Below are 13,491 nucleotides of genomic sequence, written 5' to 3' on the forward strand. Positions count from 1 at the left end.
AGCTTTAGTAGTAGTAGTAGTAGTAGTAGTAGGATAATGTTGACTAGAAGCTTCAGATGACTGTACCCCTACGGTGTACTATGGCATGGGCATACTCACAAGCTAGGCAGGCAGTGGCAGAGATACTGACGCATTTGTACCTTTGTTGCAATAAATAGGATGTACATACCTAGCGCTTTGTGTGCTTTACTCTAAACAAACTAGAAACGACGCTTGTACATGTCCATACGCGTTTCCTTCGCCTTTCTGATATTCTGGTACATGGTGGATCTCGAATTCTCAGTATGTATTGTCATGCTTTAGCAATTATATAGCCTTTCTGTTTTCGCATTCTACTGTACGCTGGAATGGTCAATAAGCGTGTTCGGACATTTCAGATGCATGATCTCACCTGAGTTCACTTCTCGTATATTCACAAATGTGCATGACATGCTAGTGAACCACATCGCTTTACCCTCTTTAGATGCCCATTTCATGATTTAATCAGCATTCCCCCACGCCAAACATGTGTTACATTCTTTGAGCTGGACAAAATCGCGACATTGTCCAGTGGGCTCTCCTTCACTGCAATGATGTCCGCATCAAATCCCTCCCTTAGTTGACCGCTCAATGGTGCTTGGTAACCTAACGTAAGGGGCCCATTGGCCGTGGCAGCTTCAATGGCCGCCAGCGGAGTTAAACCAGCGTCTACCGCATACCTCACTTCATGGCCATTGCGACCGTAGCCTATCACCGGGCTATCCGAGCTGATAAACTGATCAGTGCCAAGGGCTATCGTGACACCTCTTGAAACAGCAAGTTGGTACGCCTTCTTATGTGCATCAGCTACTTCGAGGAGCTTCTGATAGGATGACGGGGTAAAAAGATCCTTCATTGCCAGACCGCTCTCAATGACACTGCGGGTGGCAACTAGAATTGCTCCCTTCTCCTTCATCAGCTCAACGGCTTCTTCATCTAGGAAGCTGCCATGCTCAATCGTGCGACATCCGGCGCGCAACGCGTTCATAATACCCGCTTTGCCATGGCAGTGAGCAGCGACAACCCGGCGTGCCCGCGCCGCTTCGTCGACAATAGCTTTCAGTTCCTCGAAAGAGAATTCCTGGTGCTGCGGGTCGTCAATGGCACTCACGACACCTCCACTAGCACAGACCTTTATGACCTTGGCACCCCGGCGCAACTGCTTTCGTACAGCAAGTAGGCATTCAGGTACGCCATCAGCAATTGTCAAAGGTAAGCCGTGGGCGCACAGATCAAGCAGCGAGTCCCTATGGACGCCGTGGACATCACCGTGTCCCGCAGTCATGCTTATGGCAGAGTGGCTGGAGTAGATATTAGGACCAGGGATTCGTCCCTCCGCTACGACCTTTGCGAGATCACACCCATAGCCCCCGACCTCACGCACTGAAGTGAATCCGGCCATAACGGTGGCGTGCAGATCTGGCACACTCCGAGCAGCCGCCAGAGCTTGTGGCGTGTCGACGATCGCGTTCATTGTTGCTGCTGTGGCACCCAGGAAGTGAATGTGGCAATCCCACATCCCCGGCATTACGACAGGGACATGGGTAGTTGTGGCCCCTTGAAACCCAGCTGGAACCCCTGATTGGGGTCCTGCATAGCGTATGGTTTTAGATTGCCATACCACGGTGCCATGGGGGATTGGATCCCCCTTTCCTGGTATGAGCAGGTCGGCATCGACCCGATAGAGCCTCTCGTCTGTTAGCATCCGGTGCATGCCTCCCTTGTGGCAATGGAACTCAGGAGCCGGCAATATGATCGGATGATGGTCTGAGTTTCTCCTGCTCGGTTCTTTCTGTGGACGGAGCCGAAGGATTCATTAAATATTTGCCATGCCGCTCCACACTTTCAAGATTGTGGCCTGTAGGGGAATGAATATTAATCATTCTCATTTACAATATGGTTCGATGCAAAGTGGGAGTGGAGTGTTATTGCGTGCAGCCAAAGACATGCATTCCAGACTTCATCCGACGCTATCACCTTTTCGGTCAGGTCGAAGCGAGCCCTGGCATTACCTGTTCGGGTTTAGCGACACGGGCTGGAGGTGCGAAGGATGCCTTAAGACGTGACAGTATTACGCTTACATGCAGCTAAATGCCACTAACAGGGGCGTGAAGCATCTAGAGAAACAAGATCCCTCCAGCGTAGGTCTAGCTGGAGGTTAATTTATATGGTGTGAGTCGGTGCAGCCAGACTGCAAGGGAAGTCATTCCGACTGGGTGGCGGGACCTTTAAGAAACTCACAGCTCCCGATGAGAATTATTTTCTGTACTTCCTCTGCTGCTCTGTGTGAGGGAGGGCACTGCAGCGAACCTTCCATTATTCAGCTGGACTGAGAATATGGCCATGTCGGACTATAGCAATTCTTCAGAGCCGGAGCCCAAGGGCCCCAATGAGGCAGTTGATGAAGATCAACCGCTGACGGCAGTGGAAGAAAAGGCGATTGTCCGTCGAATAGACCTCTGGTATGTACACGGCATGGCACTTGACAACCGTAGAGCCGAAGTGCTCAAGAACTGGTGAATACGGAATTAACATCAATCAGTCTGCTCCCTCTGATGTTTGTCTCGTACCTGCTACAGTATCTGGACAAAACTGCAATGTCGTATACCTCCATCCTTGGGCTGTTGCCTGGAACGGTACGCTGGCCCTACGCCTTCTTGACAATATCCAAACAGTAGTGTCTGACTTCACCATAGCACATGAACACCGACCAGTACTCATGGGCCTCGAGTGCGTTCTACTTCGGCTACATGGTGGCATCCTATCCAGTGTCCATAGGATTCGTCAAGTTTCCCATCGGGAAGTATCTGTCAATCATGATGTGAGTTCAGTATTCAATATTTCATGATATAGCAGCACCTAACCCTCTCAGGATAATCTGGGCAATCATCCTGACGTGCCATGCGGCTGCCTCCAGCTTCGCAGGCATAACAACACTGCGCGTATTACTTGGCGTTTTTGAAAGTGCCATCAGCCCGGGCTTCACCATCGTGGTAGGCATGTGGTACACGCCCTCGGAGCATGCCCTTAGAAGCTGTATCTGGTTCGCTGGTAACGGTGTTGCGTCGATCTTCGGAGGAGTGCTCTCCTACGCAATCGGCCATGTACACAACCGCCTGGGCCCATGGCAGGTATAAACAACAAACCATACCAACACTTTCCCAAAGGACCCATGAGACTAACCAGTTCACCAGTGGGTATTCATCATCTTTGGCATCATCACCCTCGCCTGGTCGATCTTTCAATTCTTCGCCTTACCCGACTCCCCCTTGAACGCCAAATTCCTCTCCCCCTCCCAGCGTGGGCCAGCCTACCGCCGCGCCCAAGGCTACCAACAAACCCACCAAAGCCGGGAATGGAAGAAAGACCAATTCATCGAAGCCCTGATTGACCCGAAAACCTGGTTCCTATTCACCTACAACTTTCTAGTGTCCCTGCCCAACGGCGGGATCACCAACGTAAGGACTCAGACCAACCCCCTCCCCAACTGAAACCATCACTAAAGAGATACACGCCAGTTTTCTAGTCTCGTTATCGCTTCCTTCGGCTTCGACACCTTTAACACCCTCCTCTACACCATCCCCATGGCAGCAGTAGCCCTGGTCTTCCTCTTCCTCACCGCATTCACCTGCAACCGCTTCCGCGGTCTTCGCTGCTACTGGATGATTATCACCCTGCTAGTCAGTCTAATCGGCATCCTCCTCATGCGCCAACTGCCTGTCGAGAAGAAATGGGGCCGGCTGGTTGGCGTCTGGCTGGTCACGGTGTTCGGCGCCGGATTCCCCCTCAGCCTCAGTCTGGTCTCGAGTAATTTCGCTGGCTTCACGAAGAAGAGTACCGTTACTGCAACCTTGTTCATCGGGTATTGTGTGGGCAATATTGCTGGTCCGCAGCTTTTTAAGAAGAACCAGGCGCCGCATTATTATGTGAGTCTCTCTTCTTTCCTTTTTCCCTTTCGTTCTTTTTATTGAGTTGGTTCCATTGGTGGGTGTATGCTGACTGATGGAATTAGTCTGCCTTTGCGGCTATTTTGGCTTGTTTTTGCATTGCTGTTGTTGATGTGGTTTTGCTGCGCGCTTATATGGTCTGGGAGAACAAGAGGCGGGATCGCAAGCAGGGCCGTGTGATTGAGCCTGAAACTAAGGAGGCGGAGGATTCAGAGGAGTCTACTGCTAGGAGGGAGGTGGGTGATGTGTCCGATTGGCAGAATCCGAATTTTCGCTTCTGTCTGTAGGGCCTGTATATAAATAATAGCAAGGTGGGATGGAGGGAGAGGATAAACATAATTCATCAAGGGTATATATATAGCTAGCATAATAGGAGAGAAGATACGAAGAAATCTAGTACAATCACGCAAAGCTTGTCTGCCAACCAAGAAACTCCATCGCGGATTCCCACTCGAACCGGCCAACCCGCACGGTGCTGTCCGACTCTGTCTGCATGTCCCTGCGCTGCCAGAGTAGTTCAACTAATGTCTGCGCTCGAGGGATGTTCTCGTACGGGGCCTTTTCTCTGGCGGCACGAAATATCTTCAGAGCTCTACTTTGCTCGTTCCGTGAACAGCAACAGGAGGCAATAAACAGTGGCCATAGAGGCCAAGATATGGGGAGATGATCCACCGAGGATACCACGTAGTTCGCCAGGTGAAAGATGCGGTCTACGTATTGTGCCCTCTGGGCTGGATCCCTTAGCCGTTCAATACTCGGGGTGGCGGTAGGGGTATACCCAAGGAAGCGAGGACTCCCTGCCTCTGACAGGAGCAGGTAGGCTGCCAGGCGATAGGCCTCGCTCGTGCTTTTGAGTAAGCGGAATCCATGTCTGGCATCGGTCGAGCTGCGGTCTTTGTATAATGAGACGGGGATTATCTGTGTTGTGGTAGCTAGACTTGCTTCCAGGGTTGTGATCTTATCAGCGATTGCTGCTTGTTTCTGTTTCGGTGCGATCTGGGGAGCGGACGGGCCTGACGATTGCTGATGGAGCAGTTCGGCATCGTGCTTAATACTCAGGATTTCGTTAATTAGGAGTAACATGTGGCTGCTGAGGCCGTTCCACATGTCAATCTCATGGAGTGTGTCCACTGCCATCACCTTGGCGAGATCCGTGGTGGACGTCCATGAGACCCTTTCGCTGTTCGTCGAGCTGGCTAAGGAGGTGGGGCTAATAGGACTGGTAGGTATTTCACTGACGGGCAGGTTATCGTCAATGGAGAACACTGATTTAGCCAGCACGAGATGCGCAGAGAAATAGCTGATGAAGAATTGGGGCACCGGGGGAGCCTTTCTGTGGCCACGGGCCATCTCCTTCACGACCAACTGGAAACAGGCGAGATGTTTTACCCAGGAGCCGTCGCAGCTATTGGAGATCTAACCGAAGGATTAGTCGCCACCTTCAAGCCGAACCTTGAATGGTATGATTGCCATGGCGTTTTCATATAGAGTGGAGACTTCACATACCGCCGAAGAACAGAGAAAGATCGTCGGCACCAACAGGTCCTCCCAATCCAAATTATCTTTCATTAAGGCTCGCCGCAAGCCCCTTAGAACCCTCGAGCGGATCTGGATTTCCAACAATTCGAACCTACTCTCCACTGACCGCAAATAGTGTGCACTGGCCATGAGAACGGCATAATACGCTGTCTCAGTCCGAAACACGAGACGCATCACCGTGCTGCGGAGGGGATTGAAGTGCGCATCGTCGACGGTCACCCCGACGGTGCACATCACAGAATGGTAAAAGGACAAGCACACATCGTCCATGTCTGGCATACCGATACTCCATGGCAGCACAGGAAATGGACGCGAAACGGCCGAGACATTCTTCCAGTTCTCGTAGTGAGTGCTATACGCTACTGGACTGGCGTGCGTGGCCGGTAGTGGGCTATGCGCATTGGGTGGAGAGCGGATCGCCACGGAACCAGCGTCACGTTGCCGATGGGTCGTGTCCTTGCGTCTGGTCCGTGTCAGTCGTTGGAAGTCTCCGTCGTTTGCCGGTGGGCGCTGCAAGGAATGTCGCCTCGATTGAACGCCCGTTCGTCCATGACATTTCCCAGCCGTCCGCATCTCGTCCTCCCATTGCAGCTGGAGTTCGTAGCTACATCGGTTCTTTGATCGCTGACAGCGTGCGCAGGTGGGATGACTCTCTATATCAATAGTGGATAAGCCTCTGCCCTGTTATTCCTTATTGGGTGGGCACAAAAGCTCTAGACTGAACGTGTAATTTCGGAGAGCGAGCCGGGACAAAAACGGTGGAACAGACTTGCACCTACCATCGCACTTCACCCGCCTCCGTCGGCAGGTATTGCAGCCACTGCGGGTTCGCACTTTAGCCTTGGGCTCTGTCGGTGACGATGCACTCGACGAGTCCGATCGTGGGGAGACCGGCTCTTGCTTCATGGACCAAGTCAGGAACATGTTGTCGTTCCTTCAACGCAAGAAACCGCGGGTGGTCTCGGTGCAGTCCGTCAGGAACCGTGGGAGTGGAGGGTTGACCCAAATAACGAGAAGGAAAGAGCGGCACGGAGGTAAAACACAGGATTTGAATTTAGGCTCTTGGCCTTGCGTGATATGGGAATACGGGGGGATCGAGGCAAGTGGATAGAGAAACGGATCCGGACATGGAACATCACCACTCGTATTCCCTGCCGAGAAGGATCAGCCATCTGTGGTTATGGTTATTGGATAGTTGCTGATTGAGGTGCAGATCCACCTGAGCCGCTATTGCGGACACTAGAAGAAGGAATCACAGTCCGTCGACGAGCTTGTCTCAGCCATCACGCTGAAGCCGTGTTTTAAATGAGCGACTGTAATATTCAGCCGTTATGTCTCGCAATGCCTGGTATTTCATTTTCAATCCATGCCACGCTTTCGAAGACGTGTTGCCCTCGTGGAATTCGATTAGTCTGGGCGTGTAGACCCGCCTTGGGAGTGGGTTTAATCAGTTATGCAGCAGATTTGGAATCAACAGGGCTGTTGTTTATGAAGTCTCTTGCCTGATCCGAAGGATTCTGCCCCTAGGGCAATACGGCGAGAGCTAGCAGACATGCAAATTCATATGAACGGCACTAGAAACGGACACAATCCGTTAAAGTCCTCATGGAACCCCTTTGCCTTTTCTTTCCGGACAAGTGCCAGTCGTCAGTGTCAGTCTAAACTGGTCTGATGCTGTCGTCTCCGAGACGGAAGGGTGACATCCTACCGGATCTGTGTGCGTGTCAAGAACGTACCCCAACATGACGACCTGGGACGGCACTCCGTCGAGAGAGACATTGGTGGTTGTGGGATACATAGTTCCCACAGTCCTTTTGGTGGCGAGCACGGTGCTGCGACTGTTTGCTAAAATATCAAAAGAGGGCCTTCATCTAGACGACCACTTAATCATCCTGGCAAGTGTCTGTCTCCCCACACACGAACTGGGTCCATGCATATAACGATGATTGCTGATCCTATATCAGGCTCTGGAAGTAGCATACTCGGTAACGATGCTGGTCACCGGTACGTCAAATGGGGAGCGTCTCTACCTTGTTATTTTTAGTCCCTGCTGATCCCAACAGGTGTGGGCCATGGATTCGGTCATCACACCGCAACTGTCGACCTCAAGGACCTGGAGATATTCTTAAAGGTCAGAGCGCCTGTAGATCTGCCACCCCCGTCCCTCGCTGACATTAGATACAGGGAGAGTATATTGCCAGTCACCTCTACAACGTCTTCCTTGCCGCAACAAAACTCGGGATCCTCGTCCTATACTATCGCATCTTCCCCATCCCCTGGTTCAGCAAAACCGTGATCGGATGTTCAATATTTGTCTTGATATGGATAACCGTCATCGAAGCATTCATGGGCGCATTATGTCGCCCGCTAAACGCATTTTGGGACCGCACCGTCAAGGGTGAATGTTTCGACTCCACAGCTTTGACGTACTTTGTCAACTCCTCGAACATGGCCACCGATCTTGTGCTCTTCGCCCTCCCCATTCCCGTCATCTTGGGAGTGCGCACAACGCGCAACAAGAAAATCGCTCTTATCGCGATATTTTCCATCGGATTCATGTACAGCAACCCCCTATAACCTACACCCTCGAGCCTTAACCCACCGGGACTAACGAATATTCGACAGAACCTGTGGCATAAGCGCCGCCCGGTTAGCCTATGTCGTCGCGCAAGGCTCAGCCGACATAACATGTAATCCCCCTCCACTTTCCTACCGTTCATCCCAGCCCAAAATCCAATTCTAACGGAAACGCAGGGGAAGGAGTACCATTAGGAGTTCTCTCGGCCTTCGAATCCCTCGGCTGCATTCTCTGCGCCAACCTGCCTATAATCTACCGGTTATTCAAAACGGCCGCACAGAAGATCACCAGCAGCGTCTCGGGCCAGAAAAGCAAGACGTCGAATCTGCAATACGCGTACGATTCCAGGGCATACGCATCTAAGTCTCATGGACGCCAGCATCGACGCAGCACAGATAGCGAAAGATGGATTCGGATGCCGAATGAGAGCGATTCTACTGAGGTGCAGACGAATGTGCAGTGTACGAGTCCTGAGCTGAAGGGGGATGGGTTTGAGATGGTACCTATCCCTAGGGATGGGATTGCAGTACAGAGGGAGTTTCATACAAGGGTGGAGGAGAGGCTTTAGTACTTGGAGATCGTGGTTTTCCTTTTTGCGATCATGTTCACTCTTGGATCTGGGTGCTTGTTTTCCTTTGTTTAGTGATATCTGGGGTAATTGGATAGAAATATTTATTGGGAACTGGGAAAGGTAATAAGACGGCTTGCACATGGGACTTTACGACTGATCTTAAGATTGACCATGTAGATACTTGCTAATGGCCAACTTTCATTCTGAGATGCCTTGTTCGCTGCCTCAGGCAGCGAACAAGGAAGGCATCCAATTCCACTTGGGGGCGGAACAACCAGTAATTCGCAGCGTGGCTACAAATCCTACTAATCTGTCAGCCTACTCATCCATCTCAGATACAATACCTCATCCAAGAATGAACAATTCTCGAAAATCCCCCCGAATCTGCGGCAGCAAAGTAAAAACAGGCTGCATAACCTGCAAGTGCGGAACCCTAACCCCCAAACACCTATCAACCTGCCAGTAACACAACCCAGAAAACGACGCATAAAGTGCGACGAAGCAAAGCCAACCTGCCAGAGATGCACCACGGCAGGCCGTCCATGTAGCTACACGGCCATCCCAAAAGGAAAAGCATCGTCTACGCTACGGATGGTGGTCTACCGCGCACCGGGATCTCGATCGTCTTTTCTGACATCCGAGGAGGAAAGACAATCATTTGACTTCTTCCTCCATCAAACGAGGTATCGCTTTCCAGCTGGCTTCTCAGATTCGGTATTACAGGCTGCACATAGTGAGGAAGCACTTGCGCGCGCCATTATCTCGTTTGGGGCCCTGCAGCAGGTCTATGAGTATAACGATGACCCTTTTCTTGTCAGTCCGCTGGGTCAGTTGGCTATGCAGGAGTATGGGCGGGCATTAAGGTATGTGAGGATTCGGCTTGGAAATGGCGGGAGGGATCTGGGGCTGGTTTGTTGTTTGCTTTTTGCTTGCTTCGAGTGTATGAGGGGCTGTCCAAGGGCGGCGGTTGTTCATATTAAATCTGGATTGGATATACTGGGGCGGTGTGTAGAGGAGTTGGCGTGGAATGTTGTATCGCGAGAAACGATGGTATCCCTGTTTACGAGGTTGGATAATCAGTTGCTCGGGCTATTGGGTACGTCGTTGCCTCGGACGCTGAATCGGGATGGCGAGCAAGGTTCGTCTATCTTGGCGCGGATTGATATCGGATCTAATGGTGGCAATGTGGAGCGTTCCTTGGATGGTGTGCTGAATTCTATTTTCCATGATCGGCTGAATATGGCGCTAATCATGGAGAATCCTTCGACCTTTGTCCTTCCACTTGATCAGGGACGGACGTTGAGGTATTTGAAGGAGTGGTATGAGAGGTTTGTGAAAGCAATGCCCTCGCCAGGGCTATCTGGTCAACCCGAAACATCATATATACACGATGAGGATCCGAACCTTATGCGCATTTGGTATATCATTGGGAAGATGTATGTTGCTGTGCCTCCAGATGGTCCAGAGTGTGTATGGGATCAGTTTCGGGCGGAATTTAAGACGATTATTTCACTTGCGGAAGACTATCTATTACGCATGAGGTTGGTCATATTCATTCACGGCTAGCTGATCATCTTGTGTATACTGAGTCTTTAATAGGAAGTCTTCACAGAAGCGGACGTTTTCTTTTGATCTCGGTATCGTCTCGCCGTTGTATATTGTGGGAGTGCGGTGTAGGCACATAAATACTCGTCGTCGAGCGATCTGGCTACTAGAAACCTGTGAGCGACGGGAGATACTGTGGGATTCTACGATTACTGGAATGACTGCTAGGCGGGTCATGGAGTTTGAGGAGTCTTCGGGCATTGGGGCGGAGCTGTTGGGACAGAGAGTTAGAACTGTGACCGCTGTTTTGGACGATGATAAGGGGGTCAGTGTGGAGCTTGAATAATTCTTCGGTATATCTCTCACCTAAACAATGCCAACTATTAAGCTTTTCTAACTAGTTCAAGCGTATCTAATTTAAGGCCCCTTCACTGGCTCCATCTAGGAGACAGGCCACTTTACTACGAAGCCTTTCACGACGGCTGTCCCATTCATCAATGCTGCTTTCTGGTTGTCTGTACAGGTCGTAGGTATGTCCAGAGTGTAGCACACCGGGGCTGCAGCAGAGGGGAGCTTGTTCTTTCTGTCAAGGCTTGAATGTGGGCCTCGGGTCTGATAGCTCCCCCTGCACTCATCAGACAATGAGATATTCCCTGTTGCAATGTCTTTCGAGTTTATGACCCGCGAGAAAATACGGAACATAGTCTCAGGTTGGAAGGCAGCAGCTGTGGAGTTAGTATACGTTAAACCAACCGATCTCGTCTAGCGACTTACCGGCATGTCCCGCATCAAACACCCGTGTGAAGGAAAGATTCCCATGTTGACGAACAACACCGCCCACATACGTTTGATTTGTAATGAGATCTGTATACCCGCTGGAGCGGAACGCCGCAGATTGGTCGTGTTTTATGGATAAGCTGACGTTCTCGCCGCCCATCCCTATGGCTACTGTTAGTTAGTGTTCTGGTGAACCAGATACATGACATACAATTGCAGAGATAGTCCCTATCCCCATAGATAAGATTGACCTTAACGCCCCGTTTCATGATCGATGCGAAGTCGTCCATTGCGTTTCCACGGGTGATGAGCGCATTTCCGGTACTCCAGAATGCTACGATGGTTAGCACATATCTCTAGTAACACTTGAGATCTCACCATTATAAACGACATTGGAATTCGCAGTGAAGTTCACTGGAACACCCAAAGCGTCCTGCACCCATGGTTGATTAAAAAAGCCATCCGAGTAAGGCTGTGGCATAGTCGAAGTGGGAACCTCGGCCAGATCATGCACATCACGCTACAACAGTCAACATACATTCATCAGATCATATTAAAGAGCTCACCCCAGACAAGGCATAAACGCCCAACACATTCGCATAGCAGTATTGATCGGCAGCGAAACATGCAGCATTGACGTCCGCATTATTTCCGAGGTTATGCGGGTCCAGCCTTTGTGCAAGTTCCTGACATTTCACGGCCATCTCCATGCAACCGCCAGGTTTAGTCAAATTATAGTTAGCTTCTTCGTATTGCGCTTTATTGATGATCTGTACGCCGTATGTATTATTGTATGCGAATATAGGGTAGAATGCACCCTGCGTGATGATGTCGCTGCACCCGTTGTGGATGCTTAATGTGTCGATCTTGATCGGAGAAGGAGATGACGTGTTAGTCGTTTTCTTCTTGCGCATTTTTTCATTCTGGTCCAGGAAATATGCGGTATATGATGGGCCGTATCGTCCGCCGAACTTAGAGAATTCGTTAACAGACATCTAGTATAGACGGCATAAATGAGCTTACTGATTCAGTCCAAATATGTACATTCTTATCCGGTGATTCATACTCGGGAAATCTGACAATCAGTATCAAACTAAGAAGATGAATTAAAGAAAGAAAAAAAGTACTAACTCATTAATCCAGACCTGTACAAAATCCCACAACACTCTCGCCCCATTCGTCGTCGAATTTACCGTTCCGTTGAAATTCTGGGACCCGAACACCCCGGCCCCGAATGTATGGTTCACTGCTGGGACTCCGTCATGGAAGTCAGTTGGAGTGATGGTGCTTGTTGAATAGTCAATTGTGGCATTCGTAAGCACATCATATGAGAATCCAGTTTGAACTGGCTGGTCGATGAAGAGGATATCGGATTCGCGTGTCCAGGACCAGGGATTCGGCGATGTACTATTCGAATCTGAGTTCACGGAGCAAGGTCCTACTTCAGTGACCATAGAAGATAGGGAGCTTGCTCCTGGACCACCGCCGAGATAGATCGTCAATGGAGCTGTTCTGTTCTTGGTCAACTTGGCATAGTAGAAGAACAGGTTGCTTGGGTGGGGATGTGCATCGTCTACACGGGGTGGAAGATGGACATAACCGCTGTAAGTATCGAGGTCCGGGGTTGAGCAGATCGGTGTCTGGTCTCGTTAGAAATATCAAAGAGATATGCTGTGGGTTTTACCTACTTTCCGATATGAGAGGGATGCACCATCAACATAGGACGAAGAAAGAGTCCTAAGTCCTTGTGGCTCAGGTGATGACAGAGGGTTCGCAAAAGCAACAGCGCTGAAAACGAAAAGACCGAGTATAAGTTTTTCCATTGTTCAGAAGCACACTGAGTCCTGATGTTGTGGTTGCGGATGAGAAGGGGCGAAGCGTCATTATATATCCTTTCATGACGGGCTGTACCGCCCCAGCCATATATATTTAGTTTGGCTTTTGGGGGCCAATTGAGATCAGCCACCAGTAGATTAGACGTTATAATTTATCGGCGATATTTCACAAGGTGTTTGGTAACGACATAGCCAATGTAAAGTGCAAGAAGTATGGACTACGAGGGTTAAGGCGATCCATCTTCATGCTCGTACGTGGTTAACCAAAGGTGGTTAGTGTGTGCAATGGCCGTAGCCTAATGTAGTTTAGAGTGAGAAACTGATACTACGATACGTTTCAGGCGGATATAACTTCAACTCATCATGTTAATTCTTTGCAAGCCCCACAACATGGAGACTGTAGCTAATCGTTGGAAATATTCGTACAGAAATCACTCTCCCTGATAATATGAAGAAGGCATACGTGTAAGGTCTACTCGTGGATAACTTCACACTGATCGTTTTGTGTCTCTCTCTGGACACCGTAGTCGTACTCGTATCTACGTGAATACTTCCCCACGCCTTGATCTATTTTAGTATAGGTGTCCTGAAAGGTCACTGTATTGCACAATGAAGGCACCCTATTAAGACACATTAGGTGTCAGGACAATATGGGGTGGTCGAATGGGATGATTATTCAGT

The 13,491-nt window shown here is 50.1% G+C and overlaps 6 protein-coding genes across 6 annotated transcripts; 3 read left to right on the forward strand and 3 right to left on the reverse strand.

The window, feature by feature from the left end:
* Positions 1-472: 472 nt before the first annotated feature.
* Positions 473-1,546, reverse strand: ABOM_001542 (metal-dependent hydrolase family protein; the record flags this gene model as incomplete). The annotated part of the gene is made up of 1 exon (XM_022528672.1): positions 473-1,546. One exon carries the CDS (start codon positions 1,544-1,546, stop codon positions 473-475), a length of 1,074 nt encoding a protein of 357 aa, XP_022393605.1.
* Positions 1,547-2,355: 809 nt separating this feature from the next.
* On the forward strand, positions 2,356-4,252 carry ABOM_001543 (pantothenate transporter; the record flags this gene model as incomplete). The annotated part of the gene is made up of 7 exons (XM_022528673.1): positions 2,356-2,480; positions 2,561-2,654; positions 2,715-2,839; positions 2,891-3,149; positions 3,213-3,476; positions 3,537-3,944; positions 4,031-4,252. 7 exons carry the CDS (start codon positions 2,356-2,358, stop codon positions 4,250-4,252), a joined length of 1,497 nt encoding a protein of 498 aa, XP_022393604.1.
* A 115-nt stretch (positions 4,253-4,367) lies between these two features.
* On the reverse strand, positions 4,368-6,428 carry ABOM_001544 (Zn(II)2Cys6 transcription factor; the record flags this gene model as incomplete). The annotated part of the gene is made up of 3 exons (XM_022528674.1): positions 4,368-5,381; positions 5,472-6,157; positions 6,284-6,428. The coding sequence occupies 3 exons, from the start codon at positions 6,426-6,428 to the stop codon at positions 4,368-4,370; spliced, it is 1,845 nt and encodes a 614-aa protein (XP_022393599.1).
* An 818-nt stretch (positions 6,429-7,246) lies between these two features.
* Positions 7,247-8,650, forward strand: ABOM_001545 (putative integral membrane protein PTH11-like; the record flags this gene model as incomplete). Its single annotated transcript, XM_022528675.1, has 6 exons — positions 7,247-7,405; positions 7,469-7,508; positions 7,568-7,635; positions 7,689-8,062; positions 8,130-8,194; positions 8,259-8,650. 6 exons carry the CDS (start codon positions 7,247-7,249, stop codon positions 8,648-8,650), a joined length of 1,098 nt encoding a protein of 365 aa, XP_022393598.1.
* A 495-nt stretch (positions 8,651-9,145) lies between these two features.
* On the forward strand, positions 9,146-10,544 carry ABOM_001546 (Zn(II)2Cys6 transcription factor; the record flags this gene model as incomplete). Its single annotated transcript, XM_022528676.1, has 2 exons — positions 9,146-10,194; positions 10,253-10,544. Coding segments are annotated over 2 exons (1,341 nt in total), but the record flags the coding sequence as incomplete, so codon positions are not given.
* Positions 10,545-10,639: 95 nt separating this feature from the next.
* On the reverse strand, positions 10,640-12,798 carry ABOM_001547 (carboxypeptidase S1; the record flags this gene model as incomplete). The annotated part of the gene is made up of 8 exons (XM_022528677.1): positions 10,640-10,923; positions 10,973-11,137; positions 11,187-11,309; positions 11,354-11,495; positions 11,542-11,946; positions 11,999-12,050; positions 12,107-12,615; positions 12,664-12,798. 8 exons carry the CDS (start codon positions 12,796-12,798, stop codon positions 10,640-10,642), a joined length of 1,815 nt encoding a protein of 604 aa, XP_022393600.1.
* Positions 12,799-13,491: the final 693 nt, after the last annotated feature.

Source organism: Aspergillus bombycis, assembly GCF_001792695.1.
Source record: "Aspergillus bombycis strain NRRL26010 chromosome Unknown contig00006, whole genome shotgun sequence".
NCBI lineage: Eukaryota > Fungi > Ascomycota > Eurotiomycetes > Eurotiales > Aspergillaceae > Aspergillus > Aspergillus bombycis.